This window comes from Pipistrellus hanaki (assembly GCF_964339955.1).
Source record: "Pipistrellus hanaki genome assembly, chromosome: 4".
NCBI classification, from domain to species: domain Eukaryota; kingdom Metazoa; phylum Chordata; class Mammalia; order Chiroptera; family Vespertilionidae; genus Pipistrellus; species Pipistrellus hanaki.
Window position 1 is genome coordinate 91803081 of NC_140506.1, and position 16313 is coordinate 91819393.

Here is a 16313-nt window from a genome sequence, read left to right on the forward strand (position 1 = left end):
GAAGGGCAGGGTCTGCTGTGGGGAAGGCCTGGGCTTCCCACTCTGAGGCTGGACATATTGACAGGCTGTGGGTGGTGGGGACAGGCACGGGTCCAGCACTGGCCCTGCTGTCGCTCCACACAGCAGGGGTGGGTCTCTGCTCCGCTGGCAGAGCCAGGTGAGGCCAGGCTCCCCTGGCGGGATGGTGGTGCTTAGTGTAGCTTGGGCCTGTGGCTGAGTGCCCTGACATTTCTTTTCTGCTTCCAGTCACCCCATTCGGCATCTTTCCAGATCGGACAGATGAGCAACGTGGAGCCGGACGATGAGCTTCTGAACCCAGTGAGTGGGAGTCATTCCTCTTTATACCCAGGAAGGACAGACGAGGCCTGCTTGGTGGCATTGCAACCTAGTCCGAAGGCAGACAGTAAATGAGAAACTGGAGGATGGCGGGTTTTTCTGGGAGAGACGTGCACAAATCTGTGCAGACCGGGCAGTTTTGTGTATGGCTCAGTGACAGACATGGGCAGTTCTGTGCAGAGCTCAGGGACAGATATGGACAGGGCCATATAGAACTCAGAGACAGAAATGGGCCGAGCAGAGCTCAGAGACAATGAGGAGCAAACATTGGGGCCCCACAGAGCTTAGGCAACCGGGGAAGGCTATTCTGAGGGGCCATGTTCCCCAAGGCCAAGCCACATAGGGGAAGTGTGTGACCGGTGTTGGATGCTGATTGAGCATGCTCTGTGTAGGCAGAGGAAGCAGGCCAGGGCGGGTGCTGTGGGTGGAAGAGGGATGCCAGGCTGGAGGAGGGCCCTTGGGGCAGGACGGGCCTCTCGGGGTGGATGTCCCTGGGCAGTGGTGATGTCCTCTTCTGCCCCTGTGTCAGGCTTGGATTGTCCAACAGCTCCAGGGGGACATGTCCTGAAAATGTCCACCCAGACTTGCATTTGACTTCCTCCTCAGGTGCGTGGTCCTGATTTTCATTTCCCTGGAGGCCAGTGATGCTGAGCATTTTTATGTGTTGATGGCTGTTTGTGGGTCTTCTTTGGAGAAATGTCTATTTAGATCCTATGCCCATTTGTAATCAAGTTATTTCTGTTTTAATAATTGAGCTGTAGGAGTTCTTTATATAGTCTAGACACAAATTGCTCATCAGATGCATGATTCTGAGAAACTTTTTCCTGTTTTGTGGATGTCATCTCACTTTCTGACAGTGCCCTGTGAAGCACAAAACCCTTTAATTTTGATGAATTCTGGTTTATCTATTTTCTTGTGTTTTGCTTTTGTTGTCACATCTAAAAAACCATTGCCTACTCCAAGGTCATAAAGATTCACTGCTGTGTTTTCTTCTACGAGTTCTGTAGTTTTAGGTCTTGATTGTTTTTCACTAATTTTGTGTATGGTGTAAGGTACAGGCTCAGGTTCATAGTTTTGCATTTGGATGCCCAGTTTTCCCAGCACCATTTCATGAAGTGACTATACTTTCCCTTTTGAATTGTCTTGGCATCCTTGCAAAAAATCAATTGGCCATAAATGGTGAGGTTTATTTCTGGCTCTCGATTGTCTGCCGTTAATCTCAGTCTGTTCTTGAGCCAGCCCCACCACTGTCATGACAACTGTAGCTTTATAGTCAGTTTTGAAGTCAGGAAGTTTGAGTCCTCCAACTTTGCTTTTTTTCAAGATTGTTCTGGCTCTGAGACATCCCTTGCATTTCCATATTGATTTTAGGATCAGCTTGTCAATTTCTTGAATGCTTCCAGCTGGAACTTAGATAGGGATTGTGTTGGAATTTAATATTAAGTCTTCTGATGAACACAGGATGTCTTTCCATTTATTTAGATCTCCACTTCCTTACTTTCAACAATGTTTTATAGTTTTCATCATACAATTTTTTTCAACTTTTGTTAAATGTATTTTAGGAATGAATTTTATTTTATACATTTTATTTTTCATGCTGTTGTAAATAGAGTTGTTTCATATATATATATATATATATATATATATATATATATATATATAATTACTGATTTCAGAGAGGAAGGGAGAGAGAAACGTTAATGATGAGAAAGAATTATTGGTTGGCTGTCTTCTGCATGCCACCTACTGGGGATTTAGCCCTCAAGCGGGGCATGTGCCTTGACTGGAAATCGAACTGTGACCTCCCGATTCATAGATCAAGGCTCAACCACTGAGCCACACTGGCTGGGCTAGAATTGTTTTCTTAATTGCATTTCAGAATTGCATTTTAGATGGTTCATTGCCAATGCATGGAAATAAATTTGATATTTATATACTGATCTTGTATCCTTCAGTCTTACTGAATGCATTCTAACAGTTTTTTAGTATATTCTGGAGGATTTTCTACATATAAGATCATGTCATCTGCAAGTAGAGTTTCATTTATTCCTTTACAATCTGGATGCTTTTTATGGTATTTCATTCTCTTGCCTAATTGCCCTGGTAGAACCTCCAGGAAAATGCTGAATAGCAGTGGCAAGAGCAAGCCTCTTTGTCTTGTTCCTGAGCTTAGGGGAAAGCATAGTCTTTCACCATTGAGTGTGATGTTACCTGTGGGTTTTTGCTAAATGCCTTTATCAGGTTGAGGAAATTCCCTCTATTCCTAGTTGTTGAGTGTTTTAATCATGAAGAGGGGTTGATTTTTGTTGTTGTTGTTAGCATCACCTGAGGGTATTTTTTCCATTGCTTTTCAGAGAGAGTGGAAGGGAGGGTTGGGCGGGGAGAAAGGTCGATGTGAGAGAGACACATCGACTAGTTGCCTCCTGCATGCACCCAGTCGGGGGTGGGAGTGAACCCACAACCCTTTGTTGACAGGGTGATGGTCTAACCACTGTGCACACCAGCCAAGGCAAGAGGGGTTGAATTTTGTCAGATGCTTTTTCTGTGTCTATTGAGGTCACATGTATTTTCTGTCCTTTACTCTATTCAAGTGGCATTACACTTGTTTCACTCACAAAACTTCTGATAACAAATATGTGGTGGGTTTTCCTCAAACCAGCTAATTCTGTTTCTCCAGATACCACCTGGTTGTCCTATGAGTCAGTTCATTCTGACACTAACTGCATGATGTTAGCACAGACCCCACATAAGGGCTCAGTCCTACAAAACTGCCCCCACTTCAGACCCCAGTCACAAGTCCAGGCTGTCATTTGTGCTTGTGAATGACCAGCTATAAATCACAGTGCCCCTGACCCCTTATGTCCATAATTGGCTAAAGGGCTCACAGAACTTAGGGAAACGTTTTGCTTATGTTTACTGAATTATTATAGAGTCTACACTCAGGGACAGCAGGCAGTAGATGCACAGGGAAGGGTTCTGAGCTTCCATGCCTCTTCCAGGAGGGCCTCCCCCACAGCTCCTCACATGTTCGCCAACCCAGAAGTTCCCCAAACCCCTTCATTTAGGGTTTGAATGGAGGTTCCACTACAAAGGCTGATTGATTAAGGCATTGATCATTGGTGATTAGCTCAATCTCCAGCCCCTCTCCCTCTACTGATGTTGGGACTGAGAGATCCTGTCCTCTAATCACGCCTTGATCTCTCTGGCAATTAGGCCCATCCTGAAGCCCAGGAACCCCTATGATCCCTCCACCTCATTAGCTCACATAAGACACTACCCAGAGATGCCCAGGATTTTAGGAGCCAGGTGCTAGGAACTGGTACAAAAACCAATAATACATTCTCCAATGTACAACAGATGTTGCAGTAATTGATTTTCAGATGTTAAACTTCCCTTGCATTCCTGGTGTGTTGTAGGATCTAACCCACTGGCATCTTGTTGAGGATTTTGTGTCTGTGTTCACAAAAGGTGTGCATTTGTAGTGAGTTTCCTTTCTTGTGGCATCCATGTTTAGCTTTGGGGTCAGGAGAGTACTGACCTCATGAGATGAGTAGACACATGCTCTGTCCTCTCCTCATCTGCGCTTTGTTCTTCAACGTGCTGGGTTGTCAGTGTGTGGCTCTGCCTCTTCCTTTGCAGGAGATGGATCCCCCTCACCCTTTCCCCAAGGAGATCCCGCACAACGAGAAGCTCCTGTCCCTCAAGTATGAGGTGGGCCTCCTCCCTGGGTGCCCCTGCCCCACACCACCCCGGGCACTTTATCCCCCCTCCAGCCTCTCCTCTCCCCTGCCCAGCGTGAACCCGGGACACCGGGGTCAATCATTGTGTGGTCTGTGTAACCCTGGTCTGCAGAGCTTGGACTACGACAACAGTGAGAACCAGCTGTTCCTGGAGGAGGAGAGGCGCATCAACCACATGGTGAGTCTGGGGCCGGGCAGCCTGGACACTGCCCTGGGGACCCGCAGGCTGGGCTGGTGCTGCTCTCCCACCTCCATCTCCCGGTCCTCAGTCCTTGGGCCACAGGTTCTGGTTTGTGTCTGGAGCAACACCTGATCTGGGAAAGGGAGTGTGTGTCACATTTCAAAAGCAACAAAGAAGGCTGTTCCTAGATGTCAGCTGCAGTGGCCGCGATGTCAACAACTGATCACGGCTTGGTTGGGAAGACCCCCCACCCCAGTGCTCCGTCGTCCCTAGACATTGACCAGAGGCTGACCTGGGGAATTCCAGGGCCAGGCATGTTGTCGCTAGAGCAGTCTATAGCTGATGTCTTGCCACTGCTCTCGCCTCTGACTAGTGCCTCCCCCCCAGGCCTTCCGGACAGTGGAGATCAAGCGCTGGGTCATTTGTGCCATGATAGGGATCCTCACGGGGCTTGTGGCCTGCTTCATCGACATCATGGTGGAGAACTTGGCCGGCCTGAAATACAAGGTCGTCAAGGACAGTATCCTTTTCGGAAGGGACCCAGCACAGACGGGGTGGAGCTTGGAGCAGAGCGTAGGGCCCCATGAGTGACTGTGCATCCGAGAGCAGGCCCATCAGGAGATAGCGCTGGCCTGGGTGTTTGCCCTCCAACTGGGCGAGTTGGGACGGCAGTGGAATGTCTCTGAGATGAGCAGTTAGTGTGTCGCCCCCTCCCCGCCTCCCACTCCCCTCTGTGTACTTGGAGGTCATGCTCGGGGGGTGAGGCATGCTGGGGACGTACTCAAATGGTGGAGCTGATACTCGTCCTTGATGAGCCCAGATATCGACAAGTTCACGGAGAAAGGGGGGCTGTCCTTCTCGCTCCTGCTGTGGGCCACGTTGAATTCTGCGTTCGTGCTGGTCGGCTCCATGATTGTTGCCTTCATAGAGGTACGGCCGCCAGGGAGCCCTGGATGGTGGGAACTGCTCCAGCTCACCTACTGCAGCTTCTGCCAGTGAGGGCCCGTGGTCACACTAGTGCAGAGGTTAAATGGTTCAGTAAGAACACCCCCCTTCCCTGGTGGTGTGCCCCACGCCCACCCCACACGGCAAAGACCACGGGGAACGCACAGCTCACTTCTAGGAGGTCCCAGTGGTCCAAATCGGGGGGATCACCCACCTGAGGGGATCAGACTCTCCTAGGGTGTCCCTTCATTCCAAGACTTCTCCCAGAAGCCCTTCCTATGGCCTGCCTCTTTGTTCTTCCCTTATCATGGTAGGAAGAGGGGGAAGCACCCAGAAGCTTCTGTCTGGTGTGCAGTGCGGTGCCCCCCTCCCAAGGGGGACCGAGGAACTCTGGTTCCTCTCAGCTAGTGCATGATATGTGCCTCCAGTCTGTCCTAGAGCGTCCCCACTCTGCCCTTGTGGGGGCACGGCACCTCGTTCCATTTCCACACCCAGCCCCTCCCACATCTCACAGCACTTGCACCCTCGGTGGTCATTCTGCATCTGGGGAGCCCCTTCCCAGGCATCTGCCCGATCCAGTCCCATGTCATCCCCTCCCCATCCAGAGCACCACGAGGCTGAGTCTCCCTGGGCCTCCTAATCTCCGTCCATTCATTCAGCTTGGCCGGCTCCATGTTCTCTTCTCTCTCCTTCCAGCCAGTTGCTGCTGGCAGTGGGATCCCCCAGATCAAGTGCTTCCTCAACGGGGTGAAGATCCCCCACGTGGTCCGGCTCAAGGTGAGGAGGTGAACTCCGGGCTGCGAGCATGGGGCCCATCATGGTTGTCCACCTGCACCTCCCAAATTCACCCAGACCGTGGTGTGTGCTGCTCACGAGCGTGTGCATGGATGTGCTGGGTTTTGTATACATTTTCTTTGGAAAGGGGTGGAAACTTTCTCTGCCCATTTTATGTAACAGAGAACGGCGTCAGTGGTGTGCGTGCTGTGACCGCCACTGTGGCGTGTTTGTCAGTTCCTCACAGGGGTTCGCATTCCAGAGTGAGAGCACCTGAGCTGGAGTGGGAGCCTTGCTGTGAGCTCTCTCCATTTCTCAAAGTTTTCCTTAACACTCATGCTTCATGTTCTTGATGACACACTCATTCTGAGGGGTTGGCAAGTCAGGCTTCCTCCCATGGCCATTTCCGGTGCTTTGGTCTGCGAGCCTCAGCCGATGCGTTTCCATATGGGGAGCAGATGCTTCTGGGGCCTGGACACCCCGGGGGAGCAGAGTGACCTCAAGGGGGAGGAGGCTGTGCCGGCCCCTCGGAGTGCCCTCTCCGTTGCTCACGGGTGCTGTTATGTGATGAGTCCTGCTTTGTGTGCAGTGCCGTGGTGCCATCTGTAACCAGAGACTTGACGCTCTTTCCTTTGTGTTCCAGACCCTGGTGATTAAAGTGTCTGGTGTGATCCTGTCCGTGGTGGGAGGACTGGCGGTGGGAAAGGTAATGCACCCAGGAGCGCGGCTTGGCCGAGTCCTCTGCCCTCCACGCTCTCTCTGAACTGGCCTGATGGACTGTCCCGCGCTTTCCAGGAGGGGCCGATGATTCACTCGGGCTCCGTGATTGCTGCTGGCATTTCCCAGGGGAGGTCAACGTCACTGAAGCGAGACTTCAAGGTGAGTCCTCCCCGATGCAGGTGTCGGCAGTGAGGGTGACCATGAATGTCCTTTGGAAAGCGGGTCCTTCCTGCTCTGTTCCAAGACCACCCTGACACCGCATCTGAGGGACTCCACGGTGTCAGAGCCTGTTCTCAGGGCTTTGGTGAGTGTGCTTTTTTTTTTTTTTTTTTAGGAAATGGCCTCAAAGGCCTGTGTGACCTCAAAAGAGGTCAGGAGTGACATGCTTACAGACTGAAGATGCTTAATTTCTTTTCTTTTTTTTTTTTTTAAATATATTTTATTGGTTTTTCACAGAGAGGAGGAAAGAGGGATAGAGAGCTAGAAACATCGATGAGAGAGAATCATCGATTAGCTGCCTCTTGCACACCCCCTACCGGGGATGTGCCCGCAACCACGGTACATGCCCTTGACCGGAATCGAACCCGGGACCCTTCAGTCCACAGGCCGACGCTCTACCACTGAGCCAAACCAGTCCCGGCTGAAGATGCTTAATTTCTAAGATATACTTCAGAATAATTTTGTCATGTTTCTCCAGAACAGAGTCTTGTAAAATCAAGAATACACTTAAGTTTTTTGTTGTTGTTAATCCTCATCTAAGGATATTTTTCCATTTATCTTTTTTTTAGTTTTTTTCTTTTTGGTTTATTGTTGAAAGTATTACAGATATTCTCTATTGTTCCCAGTGACCCTCTCCACCCTCCACCTACCCCTCCCAGGCCTTCACCAGCCTATTTTCTGAGTCCATGGGCTATCTATATCCTAACTAATAAAAGAGTAATATGCAAATTGACCACACCCTCGCTATGCCCAAGCCACACCCATCAACCAATCAGGGCGAGTATGCAAAAAAACAAAACAAAACAAAGATGGTGGTAAATTTGCATATCAAGACATCATAGAAAGAAGCCAAGCACTGCAGAAGGAAGCGAAGCTGCGGAGAAGCAAGCAAGCGGGGCAGGGGAGAAGGAAGAGAAGCAGATGGGGTGGGGGAGAGCGCAACAGGAAGCCCTATTGCAGGAATTTTCCTGCAGTGGGCTACTAGTCCTATATAATAAAGAGGTAATGTGCAAATTGACCACTCCGACACACAAGATGGCCACCCCCATGTGGACAAAAGATGGCTGCCACAAGATGGCCAGCAGCGGAACGCAGTTGTGGGCGATCAGGCCTGCAGGGGAGGACAGTTGGGAAGGACCAGGGCTATAAGGGAGGGCAGTTGGGGGTGACCAGGCTGGCAAGGGGGGGCAATTAGGGGTGACCAGGCTGGCAGGGGAGTGGATAGGGGGTGATCAGGCTGGCAGGCAGAAGTGATAGGGGCAATCAGGCAGGCAGACAGGCGAGTGGTTGGGAGCCAGCAGTCCTGGATTGTGAGAGGGATGTCTGACATTGGAGAGGGTGCAGACTGGGCTGAGGGACACACACACACACACACACACACATATATATATACACACACACACATACACACCCCATGCACAAATTTTGTGCACCGGGTCTCTAGTATGCATATAAGTTCCCTATCCCTCACCCCTGCCTTCCTTTTGAGATTCATCAGTCTCTTCCATGCTCCTATGTCTCTGGATCTATTTCATTCATCAGTTTATTTTCTCCATTGATTTTTAGAAAGAGTGAAATAGAGGAAGGAAAGAAAGATAGAGATAGAAACATCAGTGTGAGAGAGACACATCGATTGGTTGCCTCTCACATGCCCCCCTGTAACCCAGGTATGTGCCCTTGACTGGGAATGGAACCCGAGACCCTTTGGTGCATGGGCTGACGCTCTACCCACTGAGCCACGCTGGCCAGGGCCTAAAGTTTAATTCTTGTTGTGATAGAATCTTTTCATTATTTTCTCATGGTTGTTAGTATGCAAGGAAGCTCTCTTTGGTTGCCTCTTTGGATCTGCAGTCTTTGTGAATCCAGGAGTTGATAAGTAGACTGTCTAGAGACTCTCTTCCTCTCCCTCCACTTCCTCTCTCCCCATTCCTTTCTGAGAAGTGCCCTTGGAGAAGCTGGCTAACACCCTGTTCCTGTCTGTCCTGCCCCATTTCAGATCTTTGAGTACTTCCGCAGAGACACGGAGAAGCGGGACTTTGTCTCGGCAGGAGCTGCGGCTGGAGTGTCTGCTGCGTTTGGGGCCCCTGTGGGTGAGCAGGGGCCCTGCCTGGGTGACAAGTGACTTCCTGTGTTGGGCAAGCAGGGCTGTCCATGCCTTGAGAAGGAATAGTTTTGGTGTTTGCAAACTTGGGTGCTGGGTGGAGTGAGGATGTGGGGTGCCTCCCGAAAGCGCCCAGGGCTGCCTCTGATGTGGGCTTGGTGCCTTGGGTCTGGGCTGTGAGGGGCTCTGGGTGCGGGGCTCTGCGCCTGGGTAGAAACTTCAGGCTGGGCCACTGCGTTCCAGGCGGGGTCCTCTTCAGCTTGGAGGAAGGTGCCTCCTTCTGGAACCAGTTCCTGACGTGGAGAATCGTAAGTGCCCACAACGGCGCCTCTCCCCACGTCAGGCATGTCTCACCTTGGTGTCCTTCGTGGTCCCCAGGACACCACACTCCGGGCCCACGCTTTGGTGGCCTCACGGAGGTTCCTGTGGAGCCGTGGTTGGAGCCACGCCCCGTTGGATTTTTATGGCCCAGCTCTGTCCCTCACTTGACCCTGAAGTGTTGCCTCCTGCCCTTCCCCTGTCAGTCAGGTCACTGTTTTCACCCTGTGCTCCTTCAACTCCTCATTGGGGACCCCCTGACCTCATACATCTTTCCTCAGCTCTGTCCTGGCTTGACCCCAAACTCGCCTGGCTTGCCCAGCCTTGAGGGGCCCGGCCATCAAGACCCAAGCCTTCTTTCCTTTAGCTTTTGGAGGGGTTTCCGGTGTCGCCTCGGTGACAGGAGAGGCAGCCCCTTCTCCTGCAGCCCCTCCCCGGCTCCCAGGGCTCCTCTCGGAGGGCACTGTTGTTCTGATGGTGTTTGTTTCTCTCTGTGCCCACAGTTCTTTGCTTCCATGATCTCCACCTTCACACTGAACTTTGTCTTAAGCATTTACCATGGAAACATCTGGGACCTGTCCAGCCCGGGCCTCATCAATTTTGGCAGATTTGACACGCAGGTGACGTGGCCCATTGTCCCAGTCACTGTTTCTGGTTCTCTGTGCGGGGCCACGGTTTACTTAAGATTCATCCCGAGAGCTTGGGCTTTTGGGAAACTCCATCTCTTCGCCGAGATTGAGCTCTGTTCATAAGCCCCCGGAGCAGAGGTGCTCTTGGGAAGCACACATCCCGCCTGGCTGTGAGGGGAGGGTGCCAGTAGACAGCCCAGGGGCACCTTCAGGGTTGTCTCCCCCACTTGCAGACTGTTAGACAGTGACACAGACTGGTCCTGAGTGCGCATGCACCAGCTTAGGCAGGGTGAGTGGGAGCAGGCCGGCGCCCCTAGGAAGGCCTGGACCATACACTGCAGCTGCCAGGCACCGCCAGGGGTCCTGCTCCAGGATGCCCTTGCACAGGGACACATTGGAGCTGTTGGGCTGTTTGGGTCACTAGATTGTTCCTAGGTCTCTCCTTCCTGCCCCCCTTGGCTCCCCATCTGTGAAGTCTGAGTGGCAAGAAGCTGATGACACATTTCCTCACAGAACAACTACTCTTCCTCTTTGCACAGACGATGGTGTACACGATCCACGAGATCCCCATCTTCATCGCCATGGGCGTGGTGGGTAAGGGCCATCCCAAGGACACCGATCCCTCTGGCCTCACACTCCGTCACTCGAGATGGCGGCCCCCAGCGGAACAAAGCATGTGGTGGGGTCAGGGCCAGCTTTGAAATGGCTCCTGCAGGGCCACCTAGGGGAAACCCACACGATAAAGAACCAGAGCTCTGCTTCTCCATGGGGGAGCCCATCTAAGAAGCAGACTGGCCCCTCGACGACATCCATTCCTCTCACAACCTTTTCCCGGAAAGGAAGGCAAAGCCTTTCAGAGATAAGCCCCTCTGCCTGTCCATCAGAGTGTGGTGATGGAGCAGACCGTCTTCTCCCGTCCCCCCTGGTCCCTCTCCTGCGGGACAGCCCAACCGTTCTTACACGTGACTCCTTCCTGGTCTCAGGTGGTGTTCTTGGGGCTGTGTTCAATGCCTTGAATTACTGGCTGACGATGTTTCGAATCAGGTGAGAAACCTGATTTGTGGCTCCTGGGGCCTTTGAAAATGGACTCATTGTGGGCTATGTGCCCACAGGGCCACATAGAATGCCACAGGCCAGTGTGCGTTCCTCTGTGGTGGCTTGTATGTGAAGGAGACAGCACGGGGCTGGGGGATGGATGGGGAAAGGCTCGGGAAGGTCCAGCAGAGGAGGTCCTGCCTGTGGATCCAGCAGCCCTGGGGTCAGGGTCTTTCTGGCCTCAGTCTGGTCTGCCCAGGGCAATCTCGAGCCCGGACACAGCTGACATGGCTTCTCTTTCCATTTGGAAAGCCATTACTGGAGCTTTGAGGTGGGGGGTGGTGTAAGTTTGGGGTTTGGGGAAGAACCTCCTCTTGCAAAAACTTAAATGCAGTTGGAGAGCACCCAGGAGATAATCAGGACGTGCCAGAGTCTGGGTAGGTTGATGACTAAACGTGCTACATCACCCTCCTAATCAGTGTTGTATTATCAGCTCTTAGTGAGTCACAGGCTCAGGTTGCTTTGGTAACTGCCCAGGTGTCCAGAGGTCCATCCCAGTGTTTGCTCTAGGTACATCCACCGGCCCTGCCTCCAGGTGATCGAGGCCATGCTGGTGGCCGCTGTTACAGCCACTGTCGCCTTTGTGCTGATCTACTCATCCCGGGACTGCCAGCCCCTGCAGGGCAACTCCGTGTCCTACCCCCTCCAGGTAGGAGGTTGGGCCACCAGGCAGGGGGCAGGGCGGGCCTCTGAGGAGGAGCGCCCGCTCTCCCGTCCCAGCAGGAGAGCTAGTGACACAGCGGAACTCCAGAGCCCTGGGCATCACAGGCTGGCCTGTCCTCAGAGGGTCAGGCCGCTTACTGGGTGTCGGGAAAGCTGGTGCCTGTCGGGCTGGAGCCTCCCCCGGCCCTCCTCCCAGCGTGTGGCCTGACAAGGACCGAGGAGGACTTGAGGAATGGGGGCTGTGGGTATGGACCCAGAAACACAGCCTGCCTCCCCTCCGAGGCAGCAGCCTGACCTCATCCTGCCATGTGTTGGCGCTTGATGCTGGGCAGGACTACCCCATCCCACTGGCCCGTCCTCTCTCCCAACCTTGCAGCTCTTCTGTGCAGATGGCGAGTACAACTCAATGGCTGCTGCCTTCTTTAACACCCCGGAGAAGAGCGTGGTCGGCCTTTTCCACGACCCCCCAGGTGTGTGCCCGTGCTCCGTGCTGTCAGCTGCCATCGCCACGGGCCCTGCCGCCCTGGCCTGATCTGCAACAGCCCACAGCCACTGGGCACAGAAGCCAAAGTAGATGGCGTCAGATTCTTCCATTGTGCTACTCCATGGTGCTACTCTGGAGCGTCATCTCGCCTCTTAGGACCCTTAGGTGGTCTCTGATGGTTTTCTGTCACAAAAAAGATGGCTAGAACTTTTCTAGCCCTTGTGCGTGTGACAGGAATCCACAAATTTAACAAGCATTTAAATGTGGGTAGAGGCCAAGCCCTTTCTAAAAGGTGCTGAGTGACGAGAGCAGCTGGCACCAGGCCTCCTGACATGCTGGTTCGGGGTTCATTGGGAGTTACCTAGTGTGGAATGTGGCTGGTGGCTCTCTCCCCTCACCCCGGTGGTCTGCACTGCAGTGCCTACTGTTTGCACACTGACTTCAATGGTCACCTTCTCTTGGCCTCAGGTCACTGTCCTGCTGGCTGCACTGGGCCCCCCCTTGCCCTGGCTCCCTCCGTCCCGGGGCAGGCCAACCATCCTCCTGCCTCCAAGGACCCAGTCCCCAAAACCCCATGCTCTGAAAATGGGGAAACTTCCGGGGACTCGCGGGGGTGTCTGGGGGTCAGGATGTGACCTGGAGGTGATGACTAGCCAGCCTCTCTCTACTAGGCTCTTACAACCCTATGACCCTCGGCCTCTTCACCCTCGTCTACTTTTTCCTGGCCTGCTGGACCTATGGGCTGACAGTGTCTGCTGGCGTCTTCATCCCGTCCCTGCTCATTGGAGCTGCCTGGGGCCGGCTCTTCGGCATCTCACTGTCCTACCTCACCGGGTCCGCAGTAAGTGGGGTCTCCATGCACCAAGCATGCGGGAACAGAGCTGGGCTGGAGGGAAGAGGGGCGGTCCTGGTGCCCCAGCCTTGGGGCCCCTGTGAGTGAGGGCAGTGGGCTCCCAGCGTGATGGTCAGCGCCTCAGAGCCTCTGGACATTTTACATGGCCATAGTTTTCTGGCTGCTGCTGTTTGAGAGGAACCTGCCATTAATGGAGCCATCCATGTGTGTGGTCCAGAGACAGTGTCAGGGGGAGACACTCAGTGGCTGTCAGTGAGAGAAGGTTACAGGGAAGGATTGGGCACCCTCGGGTGGGCACCCAGGCTACGGACGCTGGTGACTGGCTCTGTGTGACAGGCCTCCCTGGTCTCTTTCTATCTGCCTCCATGGGCACCATGGTTTTAATTTTATATATAGTCCCTTTTTTAAACTTAATTATTAAAATAGGGTTTTTTAAACTGTAAACAAGCAGGCGAGTCTCTCCCACACTGTCCCACCACCCACTCCCCTGGCCAGACGTGGGACAGGCTTTCCCCAGGTCTCAGGTTTCCTCCCAGACACAATGTTTTATGATTTTTATTTTATTTTATTTTGTTATTTTTTTATATATATATTTTTTATTGACTTTTCACAGAAAGGAAGAGAGAGGGATAGAGAGTTAGAAACATCGATGAGAGAGAATCATCGATCAGCTGCCTCTTGCACACCCCCTACTGGGGATGTACCCGCAACCAAGGTACATGCCATAGACCGGAATCGAACCCAGGACCTTTCAGTCCGCAGGCCAACGCTCTATCCATTGAGCCAAACCGGCTGTTTTATGGTTTTTAATTGCAACATGATTCACATACCATAAACCCTCCCTTCAGAAGTGTAGCCCAGTGGTTCTATGGTGTGTTCAAAGTGTAATCATTGTTACTATGTCCGCTCAGGACATTCTCATTGCCCCAGAAAGAGATCTGTCCCCCTCAGCATTCACTCCCATACCCCTCCAGTCCTTGGCAACCACCATCTGCATTCTCGCAGTGGACTTGCCTGTTCTGCCGTTTTATATACATTGAGTGGCCATATTATTATGATCTCTGAACGCATAATCTGGTCACTCGTGTGTGTGTGTGTGTGTGTGTGATATATGTCTATATGATATATATATATATATAGGTATATAGCTATATAGATATGTATCTATATATGTTTATGTGTGTGATATATATCTGTCTATATATCTATATATATCTATATCTATCTATCTATCTATCTATATATATATATATATATATATATATATACAATATATATGAGGCCCGGTGCATGAATTCATGCATGAGTGGGGTCCGGCAAGCCTGGCCAGGAGGGGACATGGGTGGTAGGCCAGCCTGCCTACTGGTTGAACTCCTGATCAAGGGGACAATTTGCATATTAGCCTTTTATTATATAGGATATACACTGAATGGCCAGATTATTATGTGTTCAGAGATCATCATAATCTGGCCGCTCAGTGTAAGTGGATCACACACCAGGTGCAACCCATGTCTGGCTTCTCTCCCTGAGCGTGTGGTTTTCAGGGCTCATCTGTGTCATAGCACGTGTTGGATTTTCACTCCTGGCACTCACTCCCTCGTCGTGTGGTGCAGGCATTTCTGCAGATGACAGCCACTGCACACATGCTGCGGCCTCTGTCCCTGCACACACTTGTAGCTCCTCCTCCAAACATAGAGTGTCCTCCTTTCTCATACTGCCAAGTTCTCTGGCTTAAGCCGACGGCATGATTCATTCTGGGCTTCCCTGGTTGGGCCCCTCCTTGGGTATTTCTAGACTTAGTTATTACCAAGGAGGTGCAGACCATTTTGCACATGTGTGCATAAACTTCCTGGATGTGACATTGCTGAGCCCAGGCAGCTTCTGTGCATCTTGGTGGGTTTGGGTAAGGGGTGCCACCCCCAACGCCACCTCTGTGTCATCCCCACAGATCTGGGCCGACCCCGGCAAGTACGCCCTGATGGGAGCAGCTGCCCAGCTGGGTGAGTCCTGTCTGTCTCATGGGCAACCCAAGGTCAGGAGGGCCGGGTACATCATGGAGCTTGAAGGCCAGTGTTCAATTTAGTGTCATCGACCACTCCCTACAGGGTGTAGCTGGGCCCTGAGTGGATGGCGACAGCCCTGCATGGACAACATGGGCAGGCAGGGGCGCAGGGAGGGCCTCGAGACCACCCCTACCTCACCCCGCCCACCTCTCCTCCCCGGGCAGGTGGGATCGTGAGGATGACGCTGAGCCTGACAGTTATCATGATGGAGGCCACCAGCAATGTGACGTACGGCTTCCCTATCATGCTGGTCCTGATGACCGCCAAGATCGTAGGAGACATTTTCATTGAGGTACAGCCGGTGGGAAAGGCCTGCTGCCTAGTCCTCATTCTGGGTCCCATCCCCATGCCCTGGGCTCCGAGCCTGAGAATGTGGAGACTGGGCTCTGTGGCAGCAGAGGAGGGAAGGGGGCCCCTGCAAAGCCATCCCCCAAATAGCTTCTGCCTTAGTGGTAGGCACAGTGTGCCTGGGACCCCTCCCCCAGGGACAGGCACCCTGGACCCCCTCCCTGTGCCTGATGCCCGTCCCCCTCCCCAGGGCCTGTATGACATGCACATCCAGCTGCAGAGTGTGCCCTTCCTGCACTGGGAAGCCCCGGTCACCTCGCACTCGCTCACCGCCAGGTACCGCCTTTCTCCCTGTCTTGGTTTTGGGCTGACGGCCTGCAGGCCTGGGCTCCTCTCCACACGTAGGTCGAGGGCAGTGAGTGGTGCCGACGCTCTGGCAGGGTGGGTGTGGGCAGCCAGGAGCAGGAAGGCGGCCACAGCCTGTGTGCGGACATCTGGGAGAGGCTCTCCGGGTGTCGGGGCTGCTGGCACCACCCAGGGCGGGTTCTCCCAGGGCAGCACCTGGGCTCTGTGGCCTCTGGGCTTCCTGCATCCCTGCTCGTGGCTTACTGCATCCAGCAGCTTCCTGCCTGTTGGCTCCACTCAGGATCCCCATGGACACATGGTTTGTGACCAAGTGGCCAACAGGGGACGCAGTGTGCGCTCTTCCCCAGGGAGGTGATGAGCACGCCGGTCACCTGCCTGCGGCGGAGGGAGAAAGTGGGCGTCATCGTGGACGTGCTCAGCGACACGGCGTCCAACCACAACGGGTTCCCTGTGGTGGAGTCCACCGACGACCCCCAGGTACAGGGCTGGGGGGTGGACCTGGTCCCCTGCTGTCCCGCAGGGGCCATAGCCTCCGACC

At 53.1% G+C, this 16313-nt stretch overlaps 1 protein-coding gene across 1 annotated transcript in view; it reads left to right on the forward strand.

The window, feature by feature from the left end:
- CLCN7 (chloride voltage-gated channel 7) overlaps positions 1-16313 on the forward strand; it is a 28979-nt gene that overhangs the window by 9752 nt on the left and 2914 nt on the right. Inside the window, exons 2-21 of the mRNA XM_084882567.1 lie at positions 247-318; positions 3976-4047; positions 4189-4254; positions 4645-4777; positions 5078-5187; positions 5899-5979; positions 6620-6682; positions 6772-6855; positions 8912-9005; positions 9260-9324; positions 9838-9954; positions 10503-10557; positions 10947-11007; positions 11569-11707; positions 12098-12191; positions 12877-13046; positions 15007-15058; positions 15286-15413; positions 15660-15745; positions 16123-16252. Coding sequence (XP_084738693.1) covers positions 247-318; positions 3976-4047; positions 4189-4254; positions 4645-4777; positions 5078-5187; positions 5899-5979; positions 6620-6682; positions 6772-6855; positions 8912-9005; positions 9260-9324; positions 9838-9954; positions 10503-10557; positions 10947-11007; positions 11569-11707; positions 12098-12191; positions 12877-13046; positions 15007-15058; positions 15286-15413; positions 15660-15745; positions 16123-16252 — 1872 coding nt within the window. The remainder of the gene's footprint in view (positions 1-246; positions 319-3975; positions 4048-4188; positions 4255-4644; positions 4778-5077; positions 5188-5898; positions 5980-6619; positions 6683-6771; positions 6856-8911; positions 9006-9259; positions 9325-9837; positions 9955-10502; positions 10558-10946; positions 11008-11568; positions 11708-12097; positions 12192-12876; positions 13047-15006; positions 15059-15285; positions 15414-15659; positions 15746-16122; positions 16253-16313) is intronic.